At 43.0% G+C, this 16646-nt stretch overlaps 1 protein-coding gene across 2 annotated transcripts in view; it reads right to left on the minus strand.

Moving 5' to 3' along the window:
* Positions 1 to 16646, minus strand: part of LOC147665849 (cytochrome P450 4B1-like) — a 298070-nt gene that overhangs the window by 142255 nt on the left and 139169 nt on the right. For both annotated transcript variants that reach the window (XM_086949460.1, XM_086949461.1), the window contains one exon: positions 5778 to 5929. In XM_086949460.1, coding sequence (XP_086805586.1) covers positions 5778 to 5929 — 152 coding nt within the window. The remainder of the gene's footprint in view (positions 1 to 5777; positions 5930 to 16646) is intronic.

Consider the following 16646-nt stretch of genomic DNA (forward strand, 5'->3'; position numbering starts at 1 on the left):
ATACGACGAAACATGTTGTCCTTAGCCACTTTAGAACCCTCTTTTAGCTCCATCTCTGCACTGTCCCCCAAGGAATGGTATATATGCTATGATAATACACTGTGATGTTAACGATGTGATATGTACCTTTACGCTACCTAAGGGAGATGTTTTATAAGAGAATGCTGAAGAACGCCTTTCTCACATAATTGATTATGGATGCGTACTTGTAACTGCCCCAATTACTGCACATTATCTTGACTGCTACTTCTTACATCTCCGCCGAAATGTATGATTGTTCAAATACTGACTTGTTTTGTACCTCTGTTATCAAAATTAATAAAAAAATGAATAAAAAAAAGATTTTTACGACACTATACTTCAGCACCACCTACCATAAAATACAATTGCAAGATGAATCAAAGAAATATATAGCGTTCATCACACTGTAAAGAGCGTATCAATTCCACAGGTTGCCTTTCAGGTTGTGTTCGGCATCAGCTGTATTTCAACGTACAATGAACCAGTTGTTCAACGGCATGGAAGGAGTTAGATCGTTCTAGGACAATGTTCTGATTCACAGCAAGACAGAAGAGGAACACCTGATCATCCTGAGGAAAGTTTTTCAGAGGATTCAGGACAGTGGTCTCACATTACAAAAAGATAAGTGAAAATACCTAAAAGAAACCGTTGAGTACTTGGGACATCTCATCGATGGAAATGGCGTATGACCCAAACCGTCCTTGATTTCTGCAATTTCCTGTTCACCAAATCCCAAAAATAAGGAAGCACTTGCATCTTTCTTGGTTGTGTGTGAATTCCATTCCAAATTCATACAAAATTATGTGGCCAGGGTTGAACCGCTTCGGAAAATGGTAAAGAAGGATGCGGAATTCATTTTGGATGAAGAATGTGAAGGAAGCATAAAGACCATTAAGATGGAACTTGAGCAAGCACAGTCTCTCCAGTCAATCGACAATAATTTGAAAAGCACTGTAACAACAGATGCCAGCCAAATCGGGTTGGGGGATGTGCTTAGCCACATGACTGAGAAAGGGGAGAAAATCATTGCATTTGCATCCAGGAAGTTATGGGGCCCAGAGACAAAGTACTCAGTAATTGAACGTGAATTGTTGGGCTTGTGTTTGGGCTGTCACAAAGTTTAAAAGTTTACTGTGGGGCTAGGAATTCACCATCCGTACTGACCACAAACCGTTGGTCAGTATACTTGAGGGAAAGGGTGCCAGCCAGCTTTCGACAAGAATGGCGAAGTTGGCATGCAAATTGCAGGAGCATCAAGTTAGGATGGAATACATTCCCGGCCGAGTGAACATATCAGCAGATTACTTGTCACGGCCCCATGTGAGGATGATTCTGAATGCGAAATGGATGAATATGAAGATGTACTTGTTGCATGCTTATTTGAAGGTAATGAATCCAATGGTACCATTACTAAATCAGAATGATTAGAAGCTATATAAGATGACACAGTGTTGGAAGCAATTAAAAAATATGTGATCAAAGGTTGGCCACGTGAAAGGTCACTTGACGAAGCACTCAGACCCTACTGGAAAATTAAGGATGATATTGGTGTTGTCGATGATACCATTCTCCGGGGTGCAACTTGGTGGCTTTAGCCCACGAAGGGCATGTAGGAATGACAGGCACCAAACAGAGGTTGAGGGAAAGGTACTGTGGGCCCTCCATGGATCGTGACGTTGATGTGTTTGTTATTCACTGCTCAATTTGCAATGAAGCTGACAAAACTTTGACAACACGCCATTGCCCCATGACCTCCGTTGAACTACCAGAAGGTCCATGGATCAAAGTCGGCATCGACTTCATAGGTCCCATGAATGCTTTGAGTCTAGAATTACGCTATGCCATAGTGTTGATTGATTATTTTAGCAAGTGGGTGGAAGTCAAATTTGTGTCTCAACCCACCACACATGAGGTAATTGACTTCTTGAAGGAGTTGTTTTGCAGGGAAGGTTTTCCTCATCAGCTTGTCTCCGACAACAGTGTGCAGTTTGTGACCTCTGAGTTAGTCTCATTCTTTAAAAAAATGGCATAGAGAATGTAAAATTCTCTTTATATCACCCATAATGCAATAGCCAGGAGGAACTGGCCAATTGCCTGATTAAAGAAACCATCCAAATGGCCTTGAAGAAACATATTCCTGTGGAGGCAGCAGTACACACTAGTATGTGGTCATACCGTATTACCCCCCCACAGTGCCACTAGTAGAACCCCATATGAACTCATCAGGGGTAGGGCAGCGATCACACGTTTGCAACCACATTAGTCATTGGCTTCGAAAAAATGGGAAAATGAGACCCACAAAGAGAGTGAGAGCAGGATGAGAAGTCCGGTGGATGAGCGACCCGAAGCGCATGCGCACAAATTATGACACAAGGAATGTTGTACGAAAGATGTCCGTGAAGGAAGGTGATGTGGTGAGAGTGAAGTATGCCAGGAAGAGTGCCAACATGAGCAAGTATAGTGAACCTAGGCGTGTGGTCAAGACAAAGGGTACTTCCATTCTTCCTGACAATGGTCAATGGTAGAATGGTTCGAAGGTTGCCAGAAGCAGGATCTGTGAGCCGGTGAGCAGGCCTAGTGGATTGCAGAATGATGGTCTGGTGTCCTCTGATGAGTCGTGCATGGGTGGAACATGTGGGGATAACACTAATCCTGTGTCTATTGACGATATTCCCAGAGTATCTCTTCCTGGTGTGGATACTGTTCTTGTTCATACCATTCGTGATAGGAGAATAATTGTTCCGCCAATAAGATTTAAGGATTATGCAATGTATTAGCTCATCTTATGGAAAGCAAAAAATGTTTTCCTTGCTTATTTTAAAACAATGTATTCCAGAGTTGTTTTTTTTAAACGGGAGAAGATGTAACATGCCATCACTTCTCACCCTGTCTTGTCACTTCCCTGTTCCCGTCCTACGAGCTGTGCTCACGTTTAGAACGTTCAGATTCAGTTAGTGGAAGCCGTTACTCTAACGGGCATTCCGTGTCTTGCCTTGAATAAAATTAGTCCCTTCCTTCACCTTCTGCTGTTGTCTCGTCATTACAATAGTCGCCACTATTGAGAACCTTCAGAGAGTCTTTTTGCATTCTAAAGCATGTAGATTGTTTTAACTCAACTTGTGTGTTTCCCAAGTTCAAGTGTCATACCCACTTAGCCTCACACCAAGCATCACCCACACCCGTCAAACACCATCGACTTCCTCAGAAGTGGAAGGTTCAAACACATGTGGGACATTGAAGAAATCACAACTCCAAGCCAGGCATATACAGGTGAGCACGGGACGCAGATCATTACACATTGCTGCCATAAGAACCATCTAAAGAGGCTTCTCCAGCACAGTAGCTGTCTTGACACATTGCAGTGATGATTCTGTGTGAAAAAACTGTTCTGCTAGTCTGCAATACTAGCAGAAAAAGTCAATCTAAGGCATTCCGAATTGAGGCTTGTTCTTCGTGAATCAGACCTGCAGCCTTATTTCAGTTGAATGTCAGTGCAAAAGAATAGAAGAAGGCAACAAAACAGAACCGCTTGTTGGAGTCCTGGCATAGAGAATGTGAAATTCTCTTTATATCACCCACAATGCAAAAGCCAGGTGGAACTGGCCAATTGCCTGATTAAAGAAACCATCCAAATGGCCTTGAAGTCATATATTACTGTGGAGGCAGCAGTACACACTAGTATTGTCCTTTGTTTTGGAATCAAATCACACCACCTTTCCATCTGAGATCAGTAGCCACCACATGCAAACAATTCAAGGTATTATTAACTAATTCAGTTTTCATCACCTTTTGTTAGCTTTAGAATGTTTTCAGACTAAACATCCAAAGACACTATGAATGTGCAGATGGATTCAAATAAAAATATATCTGCTTTGAGTTTGAGGTCTGATTCACAAAGGTCTGTGTTAAAAGAGAGCTGTTTGCAGACCAGCTTCACTACTTCTCGCTTTTGCAGAGGCAATACCTGGCTTTGTAACATTTTCTACCTGATGCTTAAATGTGATTAATAATCCGTCAGTCATTTTCTTGAAGCGTCCTGGCCCAGCATCTTCTGCCTGGCTGTGAAACAGCCTGGTTCTCATTTTCTTACTTATTAGCCCATTAGTTGTAGCTTAATACATTCTATTGGTCTGTTTTCCTTCACTTTTATTGTCTCAATTGCATCTGAATAGTCATTTAATTACATGCACTTAAGAGAGCAAATCTCAACTAAAATGGCAGCCACAGACTGGGGCTGATTCACAGAACTAACTAAAGACAAAATCCTAAACTTACTACTTTTGGTATTCACAGAAGTTAGGATTTTGTCTAAAGACAGACTTAAGACAGACTTTAGAAAGAATCCTAACTTAAGTCTGTCTTAAGAAAAAATCCTAACTTCTGTGAATACCAAAAGTAGTAAGTTTAGGATTTTGTCTTAAATTAGTTCTGTCAATCGGGCCCTATGTATATAGGCAATCTTGTATTGAATATGTGCAGCTCCCTACTGAATAGAAGAAACGTGTTGTTTTCCGCTTGGAACCAAAAATGTAGGCATCTTAGTGGCTGAAGGAGTTCCTATCCAGGTTAAATGTATGAACTCAATCAGATCTTGCATTTTGATTTCAGATGCTGTCATGGTGAAGACTGCAGTCCCATCCAAATCGCTGACTGTGGAAAAGCTGCTTCAGATATTGCATTTTGCCATCAAGAGGAGGAGCTTAGGAGGTTGGTGATTTTGAAGTAGATCATCTGTCATCAATGTAGAACTTGATGGGAGGTGTTTTCTGAAGAGGACTATTATTGTCGGCACGTAAACCTTTGTGGGAGGACGGCCTTGGAGATGTTACATGCTACTACTAAGGAGTACAAGAAGAAGGATTATTTTCTCTAGTGGAAGATTCATTATTGATTTCAGTAAATAACTTCAGTGCCCGCATAATCTTGGATTCTGTTCTGTGATTCTGGATTGGATTCGGGATTTTGTGTACAGGAAATTGTCCACAACTTGGTTTAATGCTGCAAACATATCACTAAAGAGCAGAGAGCTTCTCGCCTGTGTACCATGATGTCAGGACTGATGGTGGCAAGTGTTGTTTTTGTACAGCCTGGCATTGACCCAACATATCAATAAATTGGCAGAGTTCCTTGTATTGCTTAAGTTGTGCACCAATTGTAATCCTGTTTTTTCAAAAACCATGCAAAGTCATCTACGGAGCAGATGCTGACAAGTGATAATTATTCTGGAAAGAAGCTTATCCTGCGTGGGGATTATTACAGGATTGTTGAAGGTCTTTAGAATGGCCTCAGAGGCAAGGGTGATGCTTGTTAGCTAGGGTTAGAATGGCTTAGGTGTGGATGAGTCCAAATCGCTGAGGGATTTGGTTTTATTGTCTTTGGTGGGACTTAAAATAAACCTGATGTATAGAGTCCAAGGGGGTTTGTAAGGTGGTGGGAAGGGAGGCATTACTAACGCGCGCCCCCTTTTGTGAAGAAGATATTGAAAAGAATGCACAGAGCTTGGGAAAGTTAGAAGGATTCGGATGAGTTTCCAAGGTTTTCAAAATAAACGTTTGGGAACACTGTAAGAACCAGCAAAGAAATCTATGTACACAACCAAGACATAAGTTAAAGATGTGCGATTATCAGTGAGGTATAGTTTTTTTTTTAAAGTAATATCTTCAATAGTCAATAACACAGTTAATTGTAAGATCAGAATCACAAAACAGTGGGCAAAACATATGAATGTCAAATATGAGAACGCGCATTACTGTTACCTGTATGGAGGTGGGCTATTCTACAGGCTCTACGAAAGCGGTAGCCTTGTGGGCTTAGGTAGTAAATAAGATCATTGTGGTAAGGAAAGTTGTAAATTCTTTGGCGCACAAGGGATGAGAGATCATGGACTGCTTGGGCGTAGGAAGAATCACTGTAATACGAGAGAAAGGAGAGGTTAACTCAAAAGACTGACTTGCAGAAAAATGAAATGAAATCATGGGAATGTACAAACATTCATGATACAGGTGTCTTGCAGTAACGAAATAGTTTCAAGGCATCACAGGAAAACTCACACAGACATCATATAACTTAGTAGAAGGTTACACTTTCTTCTTTATGAAGGGCATACACCACAGATATTCATTGTGCATGGAGACAAGAGGTGTCACAAACCCAATCTGCTCTGGGTCACTCACATGAGAGGCCTGGACACAAAGATATTGGTACACATTTGATGCCATGAGTAGTTGCAAACATTTTGAGGGAAGGAATAAAGATGCAGGAAGATGGGTGCTACGGTTAGAAATGCTCAAAGGACGAATTGATCTTACAGGCCAAAGGAAATGAAAACCCAGTGATCATTATGGGGGGAGAGCCACTACAACCCAAAGTTGGAACTAGATTGTAAAACTAAAGAGCGACATTTCCCTTGTCATTAAAGCAGAGTTTTGCTCCATATAAAATAAGTCATTATGCTTTCAGAAAGCACAGGGAAATATTCTGGTCTTCAGCCTGAATAGTGAAGATTTCCCCCCTTGCATTTATGGAACTATATCAATGTACATAAAACTGAAGTAACAGTTGTGGGTGGGAGTGATGATCTCCGGAGTTCCACATTTTAGGTACCTTTCACATGCTTGGAAAAGGTCAATATACACCACAGCTTCCTGGCCATCCCCATTTTCCCTGGACCACTTTAATGTAGTTACTCCATCTCTGCTGAGGTCAGAGTTCTGGAGATTACAGTATCCCCAGTTTCGACTACTTTCAAAACATCTCAGACCACTTGAATAGGTCTGGTTAGGAGTGACCTGTGTGTCACCGGTGGTTCTAGAAATCAGAAAACTCTTTGGATGTAAAGTTCTGCTCTATGAGTATTACACTTCACCTAAATTGACCCGGGCTACACTCATGAGAGCTAACCTAACCTAATTCTATGTTTTAGAACCTCACTGTGGATGCCATTCATCAGAACAAAGACGCCATTCCATTGACAGAATTTTATAACATAGCCTTATAGTCCGCCGTAGCAGGCTATACCGGTTATTAAAGGCCAGCCGCATCATTAAAGGCCCGAGCCGAAGGCGAGGGACTTTAACAAAGCAGAGGGACTTTAAAAGCTGGTAAGGGCTATAAGACTATTAGAACATTCTGCCACTAGAGGGCAGAATGTTCTAACAAATAAAAAAAAGCCTTCAGGGAGCGAGAGGGGATTGAAATCCCCTCAGGCTCCCTGAAGCCTTTGTTCACAGCCAGAGCTGTGAACAAAGAAACATTGGAATGTTGGAACTCCTGGCTTATACCAGTCATTAAAAGCCCAGAGCACTCCATTGTTTTCAATGGAGCTACCAACATTCCAAGGTTCAAATACATTTCATAAACCTTCATATTCAGGATACAAAATGAAACTTTCCATGCTCCTTGTTGATAAATGTGAATGCAAAACAGTATTTCTCTGCATAACATACGAGTGTTATGTCAATTCTTTCTAACACAATCAAACAAAACACAGAAACATTGTTTAACTTCTTATGACCCCTGCTAAAAAGATCTGTTTGAACTCATCAAACATAGTGATGGACATCTAACAATGTCAGGGTGACTGGTTCGCCCCGATGCCTGTCTCAGTAACTCCACAAAAGACAGCCAAGAACAGGCTTTCCAGAAAATATGTCTAGCATCCACAGCATCTAGAAAAACATCCTCCCCTCTCCCAGTCATGTTACGGGGACAAGATGTGTGCATACTGACATTTATCCTCCACTTTGGAGGGCAATACTAGCCCCCTAGTTTTCTAATAGAGTTTCGGAGAGCATTGACATCTTTGCAGAAATAGACCTTCATTTAATACTCTTATGGGCCAGCCAGATGTAGGACACACGTCTCAAAATTCAACAAAAAGGAAAGTCTTGAATATGAGTTTTTAGTTGACCCTGTTTAAGCTTGGATTCAGTGAAGCGCCGATGTCTGAAAGTCTGTTTGGTCTGTAAAAGAGGACGCACAGTCCCGCAGGTCAGTAGGTCAGTGAAGTGGTTCATACCAGGAACACGGCAACCGGCAGCACGCATCCCGCAGCTCCCTTACCACTATGGACTCCCTTAACCGGGACTCTTACACTTCGGGAGTGGACTTGCTCCTCGAAGACGCTTCACTGACCTACTGACCTGCGGGACTGTGCATCCTCTTTTACAGACCAAACGGACTTTCAGACATCGGTGCTTCGCTGAATCTAAGCTTAAACAGGATCAACTAAAAACTCATATTCGAGTCTTTCCTTTTTGTTGAATTTTAAGACGTGTGTCCTACATCTGGGGCCACGACATCCACCAGGTCCAGAGACCAGCCGGGTCGGAATTATCACCGGCTTAGTGACCTTACAGGGGGCGCAAAAACTACGTGAGCCCTGAGGAGTCGCGGAAATTAAATTCCATTGCGACGAAACACGTGTCGGCTTGCCTATTAGAGTATTAAACCAATATTTACTTTCAAGACATTGTCAATTTTCTCCAGCTGCTGTGACTGTATTACTTTGGTGTCCACAAGGACACACATTTTGGTTTACTATATCCTTGAGTGCAGGGGGCATTTTGCATTTGTGTCTCATTGTGTTGACCTCAACACACTACCGTGGAGGGGTTATAGGGCTTTTCCCCTCGCCCTCTTGCACCACCCTATAACAAATTGTGACATATACCTGCGATAGCTGAGCGCCCAGCATTTGCCCTTTACCCTAAAAACCCTATCCCAGAAGACTTCCTATCTTTGCAGAAATAGTTCTAAGCCAATGGCGAGACAGCCACTTTATCTGAGTAATGAGCACCCGCAGGTTTTCATCCAATACCCTGGCTACGGTTGTAAGTGGCTGATGTAGAATTTGCCCCACAAACTCTAAATAAGGCGGTGCAATTTATGAGCAATAGAGACTAACATTAATGTTAGAAAAGTCCTATCTACTGAGCAATGACCAGACACACTTCATGCACTCTTCATGGTAAAAAGTTTATAACTGTACATGGTACCATACCTAGCCTAAAAAGTAAAATTCTAAGCATGGAAACCCATGGGGCACTACATCATAATTGAATGCCACTAAATAGTGTTACCAGAAGCAAACAAATTCAATAAAGGTTCAAAATCAACTGAAAGGAATAGGATGCACATAAGGTGACCAGGGAAGCTGAATAGTCATTCAGGCAGCACTTATGGCTCCAGCCAGGGCCTGGAAGCCAGAGTAGAGAAAAGGCATGTGACGGGGCTGAAAAGGTGCATGGGTGATAATACAAAACAAGCATTTGCAATGCAATAGGTCTTGCATGAGGAAAGTGTGAGCTATTGGTATTGTAAATGACAGTTTTTTAAAATATCTGTTGGCTTTGAAAATATATAAATTAATAGCATTGTTATTTACAAAGCCAATAGCTTACACTTTCCTAATGCGAGTCCTATTGGCTATGGCAATGCTGTTGTTAGCAAGCAAGGACAGTGCTGTTGTGGTGCTGAGTGATGCTGTTGTGGTGCTGAGTGATGATGTGGTTGGGCTGAGTGATGTGGTGGTGTATTAGAGTGATGTGGTGGAGTACCAGAGTGATGTGGTGGTGTCCCAGAGTGATGTGGTGGTGTCCCAGAGTGATGTGGTGGTGTCCCTGAGTGATGTGGTGGTGTCCCCGAGTGATGTGGTGGTTTCCCTGAGTGATGTGCTGGTGTCCTTGAGTGATGTGGTGGTGTCCCGGAGTGATGTGGTGGTGTACATCAGTGATGTGGTGGTGTCCCAGAGTGATGTGGTGGTGTCCTGGAGTGATGTGGTGGTGTTCATGAGAGATGTAATGGTGTCCCTGAGTGATGCGGTGGTGTCCCTGAGTGATGTGGTGGTGTACATCAGTGATGTGGTGGTGTCCCTGAGTGCTGTGCTGGTGTCCCTCAGTACTGTGGTGGTGTCCCTGAGTGCTGTGGTGGTGTCCCTGAGTGCTGTGGTGGTGTCCCTGAGTGATGATGTAGTGGTGTCCCTGAGTGATGTAGTTGTGTCCCTGAGTGATGTGGTGGTGTCCCTGAGTGGTTTGATGGTGTCCCTGAGTGATGTGGTGGTGTCCCTGAGTGATGTGGTGGTGTCCCTTAATATTTAACACTGTAGGAATGGCCCGGACTAGTGCTTTAAAGGCTAAAATATACCTATTTATTAGATTAATTACCATTTAATACTTGCTGTTTGACAGCTGAGTTTACTGGACTTAATATGTATTGTTAGTGTTGCTGGGGCTGTTATTAAATTGTTACTTGTAATATTAGCAGAGATCCTATTAACAGCATGGGCATAGTTCACACTGACGATTTACATGTATGCATTAGTGGTGCAGCAGGCGCAGTGACACTAATACGCATAGGGGCAAGGGGCCAGGCCAACAGTATTTTAAGTAAAGCTAATGTTTTAATGTAAATCTTTTTTTGGTGATATATTTTATGGCTTTTGACGGAGTTTCCTGGGTCCGTTCTCTTTGTAAAATATAGGCAAACATTACATTTTTATTTATTTTGACGGCTACAAAGTAATAGCATTTTCCGTGCTTTTAAACATATGCGAAGGGGGAGTTATGTTTTTACCCCTTACTTCAGCAGTGACTTCCATTTTTTTTCCGGAGCTTAGCTCCCTGCTGTTAGTTGATTTGCATCTCACAGATGCTGCCAGGCAACAGATTACAATATTTACGACGCAGTTTAAAGCACTAAAGTATCCTGTTGTGGTTTCGTTTCCAACTGGTAAAAACATTACAATAGCTTAGCCCAGTTACAAAATGAACGTATGTAAAATTGTTTATTTAAATTGTTTAAAGCTTATAGTGTAAAACATAATGTTTTTTCTGAACACAAAACTGCTTTTTTTCTTTCTTTACATGTTCAAAAAAGTAGCTACAAATGTTTTTAGTAGTACTGATTTTGGCAAGCGAAAAAAGTGCCTAGGTTCTAAGGGCCTCATTTATGAAAAGTGACGCATCGCTGCGTGAAAACAGCGATGCGTCACTTTTCACTGCGCACTCCTTGCGCCACCAATGATGCGTCATATTTAATGTATGACGCATCATGTCGCAAAGACTTACAGATACGTGAGTATTTCTGACCCATCTGTAAGTGCAAAAGTGACGCATTGCTGGAGTGTGTCACAAAAGTGACGCAACTCCAGCAATGCGTCCTTTCACATGGGGAAAGCCCCATGTGAAAGGGCTTGCGTCAGTCTTGCGCCTGCTGTGAGGCAGGCGCAAGATTTTGACGCAACAGCATCCTAAAAGTGACGCAGTGAAATCTCATAGATTTCACTACGTCACTATTACGAGGCTTTTTGCGGGGGAACGCCCCTTCTGCATACATTATACCTGACGCAGGTATAATGTTCCGCAGGGGTTTAAAAAGTGACGCATCTACCTAGATGCGTCACTTTTTAAATATGGCGCAACAAGGCGCATTTTGTACGCCGCTGGTGCGTCACAAAAAGTGACGCACCGGCGGCGCAAAACTGACGCAAGGCCTCATAAATAAGGGCCCGGCGGCGCAAAACTGACGCAAGGCCTCATAAATAAGGGCCTAAATATTTTGCAGCTTAACGCAATGTTTTCAGCTTCATGGATTATATTCCTTTGGTTAGTGTATGTTATGGTGAGCATATAAAGTATACATAATGTGGTTTTAATTAAAATTAAAATGTTGTTACAATATTGGCTGAAACTACAACTAAATAATGGCTTTGTTCCATTTGTTTTTATAGTGCTTAATTTGTAGCTATAGTAGTGCAGGGGCAAATATAAAAAGCCAGTCTTTGACAGTATATTTGCAATAGGTCTCGCATTAGGAAAGTTTGAGCTATTGGTAATGTAAATGACACATTTTTTTATTTATGTGTTGGCTTAGAAAATAGCAAAATGAATAGCTTTTTCATTTACAATGCCCATAGTTTTAACTTTCGCAAACGTGACACCTATAGCATTTGTAATGCAATATGTGTTGTATTTACGTGGCTTAGATGTATTGATATTATAAATAACAATGGCTTTTGTTTTTTTTTATAATTAATACTTAAATAGAAGTTATTGTAACTTATGGCAATAGCTTAAACTTTTGTAAATAACTGTTCTGGAGATTATGTTTAGTGCATTTTATTGTGACGAAAATCCAAGAACAGAAGTGAAATATTAACATCTTTTTGTGACATTTGTAATAAAGCTTGAAACATTGAGAGAACATATTTGAACAAGTTGTTGTTGAATGGTTGCACAGAGTGATGCTGTGGCGTTCAGTAGTGCTGAGTGATGCTGTAGCGTTCAGTGATGCTGTAGCGTTCAGTGGTGCTGAGTGATGCTGTGGCATTCAGTGATGCTGTGGCGTTAAGTGATGCTGAGTGATGCTGTCGCGTTCAGTGGTGCTGTGGCAATGTAAAATGTAGCAAGGCAAGAGCTGGAGGGGCCTTGTGAGGAACCAGAAACATTTGAAGCTAACGAGGATGGCAGAGAGCTGATGAAAGGGACGCTTGTGGATGCCTGACGCTTGTGGATGTCTGATGTTTGTGGATGTCTGATGCTTGTGGATGTCTGATGCTTGTGGATGTCTGACGCTTGTGGATGCCTGACGCTTGTGGTTGCCTGACGCTTGTGGTTGCCTGATGCTTGTGGATGCCTGATGCCTGTGGATGTCTGATGCTTGTGGATGCCTGACGCTTGTGGATGTCTGATGTCTGATGTTTGTGGATGTCTGATGCTTGTGGGTGCCTGACGCTTGTGGGTGCCTGACGCTTGTGGATGCCTGACGCTTGTGGATGCCTGACGCTTGTGCATGCCAGATCCTTTTTGGATGCCTGATGCTTGTGGATGTCTGATGAGTGATGCTTGTGGATGTCTGATGCTTTTGGATGTCTGATGCCTGATGCTTGTGGATGTCTGATGCCTGTGGATGTCTGATGCTTGTGGATGCTTGTGGATGCCTGATGCTTGTGGATGTCTGATGTTTGTGAATGTCTGATGTTTGTGGATGTCTGATGCTTGTGGATGCCTTACGCTTGGGTATGTCTGACACTTTTGGATTGTTGACGCTTGTGGATGCCTGAAGCTTGTGAATGCCTGATGCTTGTGGATGCCTGACGCTAATGGTGTGTCTGTGTGTGTGAGCCTATAAAGCGTGCACTGACTGCTGTTTGTGTCTGCCTGGTGGAAGCGTGCACTGACGTCTAGTAATGTGTGTGCATGGTGGAAGCGTGCACTGATGACTGGTGATGATGGCAGGTGGTGTGTGTGCAGAGTGGAAGCGTGCACTGACAACTGGTGGTGTGTATGCCTTGTAAAAGCGTGCAGTGACAGATGGTGGTGTGTGCCTGGTGGAAGCGTGCACTGACAACTGGTGGTGTGTGTGCTTGGTGGAAGCATGCAATTATAGCTGGTGGTGTGTTTACCTAGTGAAAGCGTGCACTGACAGCTGGAGTCTGCCTGTTAAAACGTGCCCTAACAGTTGGTGATGTGCGTTAGCCTAGTGAAAGCGTTCACTAACTGCTGGTGGTGTGTGCCTGGTGAAAGTGTGCACTGATGGCCGGTGGTGTGTATGCCTGGTGGAAGCGTGCACAGACGGCTAGTGGTGTATGTTCTTGGTGGAAGCATGCAATTATAGCTGGTGGAGTGTATGTTTGGTGAATATGTGCACTGACGGCTGGAGGAGTGTGCCTGTTAAAACGTGCAATGACAGTTGGCATTGTGTGTCTGTCTGGTGAAAGAGTGCAGTAACGGATGGTGATGTGTGCCTGATGGAAGCGTGCACTAATGGCTAGTGGTGTGTGTGCATGATGGAAGTATGCACTGACTGGTGATGATAGCTGGCTGTATGTGTTCATAGGAAGCATGCACTAATGGCTAGTGGTGTGTATGATTGGTGAAAGTGTACACTGACGGTTGGAGGAGTTTGTTGGTTAAAACGTGCACCGACAGCTGCCGTTGTGTGTCTGCCTGGTGAAAGCGTGCACTAACGGCTGGTGGTGTGTGTGCCTGGTGAAAGTGTGCACTAACGGCTGGTGGTGTGTCTGCCTGGTGGAAGCGTGTACTAACAGCTGGTCGTGTATGCCTGGCAAAAAGTGTGCACTGACGGCTAGTAATTTGTGTGCATGGTCGAAAGTGTGCACTGACGGCTAGTAATTTGTGTGCATGGTCTAAACATGCACTGATGACTGGTGATGATGGCAGGTGGTGTGTGTGCAGAGTGGAAGTGTGTACTGACAACTGGTGGTGTGTATGCCTGGTGAAAGCGTGCAGTGATGAATGGTGGTGTGTGCCTGGTGGAAGCGTGCACTGACAACTGGTGGTGTGTGTGCCTGGTGGAAGCGTGCAATTATAGCTGGTGGTTTGTTTGCCTAGTGAAAGTGTGCACTGACGGCTGGAGTGTGCCTGTTAAAACGTGCACTGACAGTTGGTGAAGTGCATGTGCCTAGTGAAAACGTGCACTAACGGCTGGTGTGTGTGCCTGGTGAAAGTGTGCACTGACGGCTGGTGGTGTGTATGCCTGGTGGAAACGTGCACTGACGGCTGGTGGTGTGTGTGCTTGGTGGAAGCATGCAATTATAGCTGGTGGTGTGTATGTTTGGTGAATATGTGCACTGACGTCTGGAGGAGTGTGCCTGTTAAAACGTGCAATGACAGTTGGTGTTGTGTGTCTGTCTGGTGAAAGTGTGCACTAACGGATGGTGATGTGTGCCTGATGGAAGCGTGCACTAATGGCTGGTTGTGTGTCTGCCTGGTGGAAGCGTGTACTGACAACTGGTGGTGTATGCCTGGCGAAAGTGTACTGACGGCTGGTAATGTGTGTGCCAAAGATAAAGTGTGAAACAAAAATAACGAGTGTAAAATAAAAGTGTAGAGTGTGAGACAAAGAGACCAAAGATGTGAGAGCAATTTTAATCTCCATTAAAAATACATAATGGAAAGTTATATACCTTTTGCGCTAATGTGACAGAAAAAAAAGAGAGAAGGAAGAGAAACAATCATCTAGTGTACTGTGTAAACTTAAAATAAGGTACACATGTCGTTTAAGCAAAATAATACAAAACCTTCTTGACGTTGCCTGTGACTAACAAATAAAGTTTTTTTGTAGAAAAAAAAACTTACATTGGCAAAAAGCCCTAACATATTGCTAACAGGGGGAAATACTTAGATGCGCCCATTATAGTGCCGTTCCTATTTTACAACAAACACATTACTGTTTAAGATACTATATATTTCTAAAAAAGAGAACCTTTTGTATGTTAGGAGTTACGTGTAAAACAACTTGGCTCCCAGAGGAAACAAAACTTAAGGAGGATGTGTGGTTTCTCAGTGTGGCTTGAGCTCTGCTGGCGTCTCGAGCATGTTTAATGTTTTCATCTGAAAATGCAAATCCATTAATCAAGCAGGATGGCAGGATTCCGCATTCCAAAGGAGCTCATATGTTTGTGCAGCGTGAAAATGCCCGTTAGTGCAGTTGAAATAAAGTGAATTTGCATACCAGCAATGCCGGATGCTGCGTTTAGAAAAGACATCTCTCGAGTCAGTGTGGTGTTTTAAGAAAGAGACTCTCAGGTAATTGGTGCATTAATAAAAACATAAACATTTATCGAAGTCCAGGCATTGTTAAAGATCATGTATTGAGTCAATTTAAACGCTGCGTTTAAAAAGAGATAAAACATTTCTTGAGTCAGTGCAGTATTAAAGGAAATAGCTGCGTGAAACCGTGATTAAGGAGATTCTGCATTAGGAACAAGCTCTTGGCATTGCTGTGGGGGGGGCGGGGCGGGAGCGCAATGCTTTAAAGTCTGATGCGGGGCGGGGGAGCAGCTTGGGAGCGATTCCCATTGAAGTCTGGTGCGAGTCTGATGGGTTTGACTTGCACAGGTGCGTCTCACACAACTGCATCACATGTACTGGACGTAATCCGCAGTTGGTAGAGATTTTGTTTTGCCTACTATATACTCGCCTATTTATCCCTGCGGGATATAATAGGCGAGACCTAAAAATCAGATGTGCCTGGGGACACAACTCACCAAGAACAAAATTCTTTCGCAGTCGACAAGAAAACTGAAGCACACAATGAGAAAAAACTACAAAAGTATGACAATTTTAGGCTAATGTCATCAATTTAAAATATGCTTTAGAATGCCCCATAAATAAATCAAATACCTTGATTCAAGGAATGAGATCTCTATGAAGACCTATGTAGGCAAGTTATACTGGGGATTGGTGGATGGTGGCACACAGCGGCGTGGCACTGCAAGTAGCACCATGCAGGTTCCTTTGTTCTGTCTGTGGAAGTCATAGCTGGTGGATGGTGTGCATCACAGTACGGTCTCCGTAAACCTGAGCTCTGGGGAATCCATATGATTCAAAAGGGATTAGGCAGGGAGGTAAACATGATTATTAACTACTCTGAGGTGTACAAATGCTTACCAGCAAAATGAGAATTATGGTGTTACCATTCTGTTGGGATGTGTTTGTCCACAGAGGAAAGTTCATTCTGAGGATTGCCAGGCTGCCTTAGGATGGAGGAGTCAGAAGGGCTGTCTCCTTCTCTTCGAGCACGAAGAGTTTTAAGGAACTCCCAAGCCCATCACACATGCAAAATTGGCCATTTCACCCTCCTGTGGCCTTCCTACTTGTATA

This window comes from Lissotriton vulgaris, unplaced genomic scaffold, assembly GCF_964263255.1.
Source record: "Lissotriton vulgaris unplaced genomic scaffold, aLisVul1.2 SCAFFOLD_1678, whole genome shotgun sequence".
Lineage (NCBI taxonomy): Eukaryota > Metazoa > Chordata > Amphibia > Caudata > Salamandridae > Lissotriton > Lissotriton vulgaris.